Genomic DNA, 8,785 nt, shown 5'->3' with positions numbered 1-8,785 from the left:
ACTCCTCTGTCCACTCCCGCACGCCCCCGTGCCAGCTCTTTGAGCACCCCTTTGCACCTCCCTGTGCCAACTCTTTGCATCCTCCCGTGCCCATCTCTCCGTCCTGCCCGCTGCAGCACTGACAGCGGCGGCCACGAGGGGGGAGCCGCGCTCTTCCCGGAGCTCCGCTGCCGCCCAGGAAACCTCCCCTCCTCCTCAGTCCCGCCGCCTGTTCTGAGGGTACCGACCCGGCCCCGGGGCGCACCGGCCTCGGGTAAGCCTCAGCCCAGCGGGGCTGAGAAACTTCTCCGGGACGCCAGCAAGAAAAGGGGTGGTGGCGATGCGTGTTTGCGCAGAAAAGGGACACGCGGGGCATCTACCACCCCCTACCCCTTGCTCTGTGGCCCCGCACCTGTTACCGAGAGCTATGCGTCCAGGTGATGGCAATTCCCCCCGCCACACTGGGGCTGCCCCTCAGGTGAGCTAGGCGGCACCGCCCCAGACACGGCTCGTCCGTCGGTCCGCGCCGCCGCAGCCCCCGGCACAGCGCCCGGCTGCCCCGGGGGAGCGCTGCTGCGGCGGCGGCGGGGGCGGCACCGGTTGCCAGCCCCCCCCACCGCCCCCCTGGGGCGGCGATGCGGCGGGGGCGGCTGTGAGCGCGGGGCTGGTGGAGGAGCGGGGACACCCCCTCTCCTCCTTCCCTCCCTCCTTCCTTCTGCAGGGCACCCGGTGCCGCCGGACGGAGCCGCGGAGCGGGCAGGCGCGGGGGGAGTGGTTAAACGCTCCGCCACGACACCCCCCCCGCCCCGTTAAGCCGCCCCTCTCCAAATAAATCAGCACCATGACTACTTCTGGGCATGGAACAAAGAGGATGCTCTCCCGGGGCCCCGCGCTGCTCCTGGCGCCGCTGCTGCTCCTGTGCCGAGGTAACCCCCGGATCCGCGGCCCCGGGCTTTGGGCTTTATCCTTTATTTATTTTTTTCTTTAAGGAAAAAACACTTTTCTTCTTTTCCTTCTCCCGTTATTTTTTCTTTGCGGCTGTTACCCCTTTCCCAGTTCTCCCACCGACGTGGCCATGGAGGGCGGCCGAGTCCCCCACCCCCACCCGGGGCGCTCCGAACCTCTCTGCGCGCCCGCGGATGGGACACACGTAGGTTCCCATCTCTTGGGCTCACAAAGTTGTCCCCATCCATCTGTAGCGCCGCAGCCCCCCTTCTATGTCCACAGTCGCCTCCTCGGGTGTGTGGCCCTCCAAGTCTCAGCCCCACGCGTGTCGCAGGGTCCCGGGCCTCTGCGCGGAGGCTGCCTCGCGGCTCCGGCCGCTGCCAGCGCGTCGTTGCTGGGGTTGAGGGAGAGGAGAGGAAAAGTTTGGGTTTTCTGGAGCCCTAGGAGGCAGGGAAGGGCCGTGGGGCTTTAGGACTTCCCACGGGGCTCCCGACCCTACTCGGCCCTCATTCTGCTGCCGTTCGTCTCCCTCCTCTATCCTCGGGTGGAGGGGGAAAAAGATATACATGAGTTAAATCTCCGGTAAAATAACACCTGTGCCGCTTTTCCAGAGCTTGATTATAAGGAGAGCTGGTTTCCCAGGGCTGGCAGGGGCAGGATCGGGCCCTTAGGTGAGCTGAGCTGGGATTCCCTAACCGCGGCCAGCTACGAGGCAGTAGCAGCCTGTGGCTCAGGAGACTGCAGCTGGCAGTATCGCTCTTTTTTCGCTTTTATTTTTCTGTTTGTTTTCCCCCCGATTCCGGCTGAACTCGGGAACAGCTTTTTGGGTCCTAGTTGCTGGTGTTTGCTGGGGAAAAGCTGACTCCCAGGCTGGCAAACCCAAGCTCTGGCCATGGAAAAGTCTTTGTAGGACTTCTCTCTTGGCACGTTCTACTTCTTTCCCTGGTGGATGTTGTCTTTAATAAATAAGCGTTCTTAAAAGCAAATTGATTAAGGTGCATCGGTGCTGAAGTTGCACAGCGGTTCGTTTGCCTTTGCTGCTGCTTGGGACGGTGCTAGCGTTTGGCCGTAGTGCAGAGCCTGGACTGCTGAGGAGACTTCGCTGAGGTTTAGAAACCTGCCGAAATGCGAGATTTTAGGTGAAAAAAAGGAGTCAGCTGTGAGAGGGGGAACAGCAGCAGCTGTCGCTCCTGGGGAGGGCACAGGGAATGCTTTGTAGCAGAGATGTTTTTCAGTAAAGGTCCCCACGAGGGTTGGCTAAGAGGAAGGCATCAGCCCCGGGGACACGCACACGATGTACGAAAGGGGGTTCTTGCTCTGCTTACCACAAAAGAAGCACTGTCTGCCCCTGCCCTCCGGCTCCCTCCTTCTCCTGGGCTGTGTGCAGCCATGGGGACACCTGGAAATCCTGTGGAACAGAACATGAGGACTGGGATGCAGGGTGTAGGGTGCAGGGCACAGAAAGTGGGGTGCAGGTTGTAAGGAGTTGGGCACTGAGCGTCGTTTGATGCTCAGTGCCCAACTGAGCTGACTGTGGGTTCATACTGCCCCAGCAGAGCTAGAGCTTTCTGTTCCCAATGTGATGCCCTGTACTTCCAAAGCTCTCCTTTCATTTGAGGAGAGAGTTAAGAGCAGCAAAGGAGCAGGTTTTCTTTTTTTTAATTGCTTTGACATATTAATGATAATCTTTTCTCTGATATTCCACCCTCCCTTCTCCTCCTGTGTGGGTAGCTACCATGGTGAGATTGGGCTGTGGGTGTAATTCTTCCAGTGCTCTGAGCGCTTAAACATATGGAAACCCACTTCCAAACAGTTCGTGGCTGCAAAGCTGCCATCGTACCCATCCTTCTCCGAATGCCTGCTTGTGCACCGCCTTAGGAACTTGCCGCGCACTCAGCTCCAGCTGTGGATAATTAATCCATGCCCAGCCTGCGTCTCCTCTCCAGGCTGTAGCAGCCCTTTCCTTCCTCAGCAGAGCACAGCCCTTGCCCTGTCCCACCCCTGCCGAGGGCTGCATCGATGCCCATGTATGGAGAAGGGATCTGGGGAAAACCTCTTCAGAAATCTGGGGAAACATCTTCCGAAAGAGGCGAGTGGTAGCAGAGCTCGGGAACGCCTCCCCCGGGAGCTGTGCTGACCTCCCTGCGGCTCGTTGTGCTCCCCGTTGCCTCTTCCTCTGGATGACAGGGGTTAATGAGCCACATCTTGGTTTGGGTTGTTTCAGAAGGAGAGACACCTGCGTGAGTCCTGCGGTGGTGCTGCCATCTCTGCAAAGCTCCCAGCTCACAGAGACGGGCGGGTTGGGTACTTGCCATTGTCCTCTGTTTATTTGCCTTTCCTCCCTTCCCCCTTGTTGAGGCTGACTCTGGGCAGGCTGTGTTTTGGGTAACAGAGGTGCACCGGGCTGAGTTCCTCCAGCTTCTTCAAAGCAGGTGGCATTTGTTCGACTGTCAGGCAGGTCCCTTAAACAGCTCTGTGAAAGTCCAATTAAGAGATCACTCTCCTGTCCCCGGGTCTCTGGCGGCCCGGCTGCTGGCGTGCCTGTGACTGCGAGCAGAGGGTGTGTGCCTGTGTTTGGCAGCCGAGGGCCGCTCATGCCGAGCTTGAGGATGTCTCTTGCTGGCAGCAGGCCCCTGTTTGTTGCTGGCATCTAGGCAGGGGTTTTGGCTGCCTTCCTTGCTGGCAGCAGAGTTGTCTCTGAGGTTATAGGAATGGGTATCCTGTGAGTGACCTGGATGAATTACCTGAATACTCTGTTTTCTTGCCTGGTGCCATGTTGCTCCCTGCAGCACGGTGCACTCCGGAGCAGCCCTAGGAGCGTGGGGCTGGCTGCTGAGGGTTACGGCAGAGCACAGGGATGGGGCGTGCAAAGCTTATTGAGCAAATAACTACTTCAGCCCCCGTGAGATGCGCTCGGGCTGCTGCGATCCGTGTGTGAGGAAGGACCTGTGAATTGCTTTTAGACTGTGGCTCCAGGGAGGTGTGGGTGGAGAGACATTATGCTTATTTTATGATGTGTCCCCTGTATTGCTCTACATAATATGGAGGCACTTCTTATGCAGAGGCTCTTCAGGAACAAAAATGAAAGACCTCTATTATCTGCTGCATAATAGATTTGCAGACTGTGGCTGCACAAACTGTTGAAATGTAGGTTATTTTTCCCACATTAGCAGAGAGCTCAACATTTTGTGCACTGACCATCCATACTGATGTGATCTGGAGGATAGTGGGGTGGAGGGAGGAGTCTGAAATTATTGTACTGCCTCTTCCTCCAGCACCTATTAGAGCAATATCTTTCAGATATTCTGGTTTTACTTTCCCTCAGTATAAATCTCAAGCAGCTCCTCTGAAGTGGGTGAAGCTGCTCTGGATTTATGCACTGCTGCTGCAGCTGGCACTGGGCTCTCTCTGGGAACACAGGAGGCAACTGTGTGACTTGTGCAAGGCATTTTTCACTTCAGAAATCTGTCACCAATGCTGCAGCCTCCTTTGAATCTTTGCAGTGGGGAAGTTCACATCTCGCTCTTCTGGGGTTTTGATTATTTTCTTCAATTTGCTCAGCTTGGTTGCAAAGCTCCACTCACTGACACCTGACTTGTTGGCTGATCAATAGAGTCTCTTGAAGTCTGCATGCCAAAACAGTTACATTAAAAAAAATAAAAATCAATGAAGTGCAATTAATTTGCTGTATTTTATTGCTGGGAATGATAGATGGTCCAAGACTTGCTCCAAGACACTCTCCAAGCCCTATTATCTCTGTGTTTAAAGCAGCTTAGCATGGTGAGGAAGGTATGAGCCCAAGAGCAGCTGTAGGAGGTCAGAGCAGAGGATCACCAAGACTGGGACACAATTTGTGACTCAGGATGGATTTTGGGATCAAGGATTTATTGATTTGTCACACCACATTCATTTATTTAATTGCTGCAATGGATTTGCCATCATGGATTTGGTCATTCTGAGCCCAAGCTGGTGTGCACAGCATCTGAGCAAGGACTCCCATGTTTCAGAGTCTAGAGAGAGGAGTCTGCACCATGGAGCATGGCAATGGTTTGGGCTATGGAGTTTAGGCTGTGTAGAGTTTTGCCATTGGTGCCAATGTGGTAGGGATTTCCCCCTTGATGACCCAACACTGACTTGGGGCCCTCCTGCCCTTCTCTGTAGCTCCTCATAAATGTGTTAGGAAGCCAGCTTGCCCAGGAGACTTATGCTGGCTGCTGTTCCAGCAGGGTCTCTTTGCTGAAAGTTGGAGGAAGCAGCAGGTATTGCTACTCGTAGTAACACAACTCATAGTATCAAGTCATGACAACTTATGGTGCTGCTCTTCCCAGCCACAGCAGCTGAGGGTGATAAGAAGCAGATGTTTTGCCACAAGGGAGAGGTGGCTTCAAGCAATGTGTCTTGCTCCATGCACATGGCTGTAAATCTGCCCTATCTTGGAGGTCTTCCCTGACTGGGAAGCAAAGGGGAGGTAGCAGTCTCCTGCCTCCTGTGGAAAGTGCTGGCAAAACTAACATATTCTGGCCTTAATAATCTTCCCACTGAACGAGAAGCCAGCCCACTGAAATAAATACCGTCAGCTCAGCAAATCACATTCTCTGAACTTGATTCCCCCTTCTCCCCCGGCCTAAATATAACTAATGTTTGTTAATGACAAGCAGTGACTTGGTTTGCTGGCATCGCACTCGCACTTCCCCCTGTCAGAGGCTCGGATGATGCGCTGGCACGCCGCGGTGGCAGAGGCGCTTTCCCGACTGCGGCTGTCAGATCCTCTCGCGTTAAGTGCCACGGAGGCTGAGGAGTGCGAGTTGCCATGTGGTGCTCTAGATGTCGTGGGAAATGCTTCGATTTCATGCTGTCGGGAGTTTCCCAGCTGGCATTTCAGAGGAAGCTGTTCCCACGTGAGGATGGGCAGGCAGGAATTAAAAGCAAAGAGGTCCTGTGATAACTTCCAGGGCTGGACAGGGATTGCTCCGTGTTTGGCTTTCCATGGTGTGCTGGTTTGAGGCTAATTGGAATATTTTAATGAGAGAAATGAGATCATTTGTTATGAAAAGAAAATCATGGTGATGTCTATACTTGGTTATTTCCCTTCACCTCCAGGGAAGTAGCATCCACTGCAGGCAGCATGTGTGAATTCACTGTGGAAGGACTTCCCTGTTTGCACAGGACCTTGTGTGATTGACTTGAGTCTCAGGTGCAATGTAAATATTAACGTTCCTTCCCTGCTATCCAGAAATTCTCTTGCAGCACCCTTCAGCTTTTCTTGGTTTACATAAACGTGTTTGCTTCTGACAGCATTCAGAAAGCTTCATGAATTTATGATGTGCTCCAGATTCGAGGATACTTGTTTTCCTTTATTTTTTCCCCCAAATTTTCTTTCCTGAAATGCCTTTCCTTCCCAAATTTTGGTGATAAAATGGCAAACAGGATGCCTGTTTCACCAGGCTATCAAGAGGCAAGGTAAACATCATCTTTCATAGAAAATCAGTTTGCTCAAGCTCAAAAAGCAGCCCAACCTCCCCACTTGATCAATTTGCCTGTCACAGGAGATGATTTTAAAAGTAGTGATTACATCCGATCTCGGCTCTTGCAACTTCAGGCAAGGAGAGAAAAATGGAGTGTAGCATTTGATTTTTAACTCTGTTTCTGAGTTTTCTTCCTCCCATGCCCCTCTGGTGATAGTGGTGGTACTCAGGGGTGAAGCAAAGGCGTGCCCTGAAGGGCTGAAGGATAGCCAGGAGAAGTGAGGCTCTCCATGAGGCTGTCATCTGCTGAGTAGGCTAATTGGAAACTGTGTGTAAACCACCTCTGCTCATTTTGCCATGCCTGTGCCAACTGGTCCCAGAGAGGTGCTCTGACCCATTGCTTTTCCTGCAATGGAGAAGGGGACCTGCAATGGCAGAAAGATGAACTTCCAGTGACAGAGATGCTAAATGCTGGAGAGGGGGTGCTTAAGGCTCTGCTGTCGCATGGCCATGTCCTCCTGCCCCAAGGCAGCATGCTGCCCTTGGGTTAAAGACTGAGCAGGGACCAGAGGGATGGTTATGGGAATGGAATGGTGTAAAAACGTCTATGTTAGGCAGCTCTGGCTTGACATTGATGACAGTGCCACAAAACTGCCCCAGGTGGGAAGAAATGCTGGAAAAAACCCACTGACGAAATTCAAACTGGGGCTAAATGAAGCAGCAGGGACTAAGATTCTTATTCTGTCCAAGGCAAGGGACTCAAGAGACTCCAAAGATGGTATTCCCACTGAATGGTGTGGGAGATGATGCCTCTGGCCAAGCATCTGTCCTTATCCTAAGCCTATTTCTCTGCACAGGAGTAACATGCCTTAAATACACAATACTGTGAGAGTTTGGTCATGGGCTGAGTGAACTCTGGAGAAAATCAGCTTGGAAAGCAGAAACCTTTCTCCTAGAGAGGGGAGAAATGTCCTCCTCATTACCCAAGAAATAAACTCCTTCAGAAGATTAAATTAGAGGTGCAAATATCTTTGGGGGTTTTGTGTTTTGCTTATGTGGGAACATTTCAAAACCAGATGGCAAAGCAGAGATTGATTTCCCGTTGAGTGCAGAGGGCTGGTGCACAGGACCTTATCAGCTTGTGGGCCCTCTAATAAACCTGCCAGCAGGTGATGTAAATCCAGTTTTACTGATTGGGAGAATAGGGGAGGGAGCAGAGTTTATGTTACTTGTGAATTTTATGGGCAATGTTAGATTTTTAAAAAGCAGGCATGATCAGGGCATGACTCTGTAGCTAGCACTGGAGACTTGCATTCCTTTCATAAAGGATCTTCCTTGAGTCAGAGAAATGAATTGGTTTACATTATTTAGCAGTTGAGCTGCCGAAGCCAGCTGTTTGTGAGTGACAGACACAGCTATTTTATATCTCAATTTAGGAGTTGTTGTCAATTAGCCACAGCTTTTGCTTATCAGCAAGACCTTTGCCACCTTGGGGAAAAAGGGGGCTGCTTAATGGATGCTGCAGCTCTTGAAACAAACAGTTCTGCTGCAGTGCAAAAAAAGAGATAAAACTTACACACATTAAAAAAAAAAAGACAGAGTCCATGCACTCTAAAATGGAACCCTTGAGCAGATGGAGCAGGTTTCTATGCAGTGAGCAGCAATTAGAAGCTCAGCATATTGTCAGCAGCTGATGACTGTCTTTGGTACCCAAATTTTTGATTGTAAAAGGAGCAAGTCCAAGGTGGTTTTTAGAAGAAGCTGGTTCTGGGGGTGTGTGTGGAGGGCACGTCCCTGGCTGACATGAGTGCCTGGTGTGGTGAGAGACAACAACCCATCAGCCTTCAGTGAGGGGTTAGGGCGGTCTGAAATGTCAATGGTGGTTTTGAAAGGCACTTAGAGAGCTGGGGGTAGAAGACCAATAAGTACAGAAAGTCTGATTGTCTTTCATTGAGTGCAAAAGGACGCGACTCAGACCTGCACAATGAAGCAGGCTTTTAAAACGTTGCAACAGAGGCATCCAGAGAGGATGGTAAAAGCTCTCTGGAAGCAGCGAAGCTGTGTCAGGGCAGGCGTGAGGCCAGTTTGCCTCAGCCATTCCCAAATCCTGGGAATTAGAGCTGGAAAAGTTGGTGAATAAGCTGCCTTTCCCATCTCTGATGGCTGTTGGGTACAGTCTGTTCCTGTGTGTGGATGATTTTCAGTGATGCAGGCAGCAGGACTTCTGCTGCTTCCCTTGGCAGAGTGCTTCACAGCCTATTAGACCTCTGCCATATTCCGCCTACGTTTTTTCTTCTCTGCTTTGTTCCATCATTTATTTGATGACCTGAATCCACAACTTTCCTTCCTTATCAGCCATCCAAAATCAAACCCAGGCAAATCTGCAAAACAGGGAC

General features: G+C 52.0%; 1 protein-coding gene across 2 annotated transcripts in view; it reads left to right on the top strand.

Annotated features, from left to right (window-relative positions):
* The first annotated feature begins 212 nt into the window (after positions 1-212).
* TMEM132B (transmembrane protein 132B) overlaps positions 213-8,785 on the top strand; it is a 275,274-nt gene continuing 266,701 nt past the window's right edge. Inside the window, exon 1 of one of the 2 annotated variants that reach the window (XM_064168527.1) lies at positions 213-457. Coding sequence is in view for 1 of the 2 variants with exons in the window: in XM_064168526.1 (XP_064024596.1) it covers positions 821-905 (85 nt within the window). In the remaining variant the exon portion in view is untranslated. Of the gene's footprint in view, positions 458-632; positions 906-8,785 lie in introns of those variants that run through there. The other variant, XM_064168526.1, reaches the window with a different exon arrangement.

The sequence above is a fragment of the Pogoniulus pusillus genome, chromosome 30 (assembly GCF_015220805.1).
Source record: "Pogoniulus pusillus isolate bPogPus1 chromosome 30, bPogPus1.pri, whole genome shotgun sequence".
In the NCBI taxonomy this organism is placed as follows: Eukaryota; Metazoa; Chordata; class Aves; order Piciformes; family Lybiidae; genus Pogoniulus; species Pogoniulus pusillus.
The sequence above is the reverse complement of the archived record's forward strand: the minus strand, read 5'-3'. Positions and strand labels throughout refer to the sequence as shown.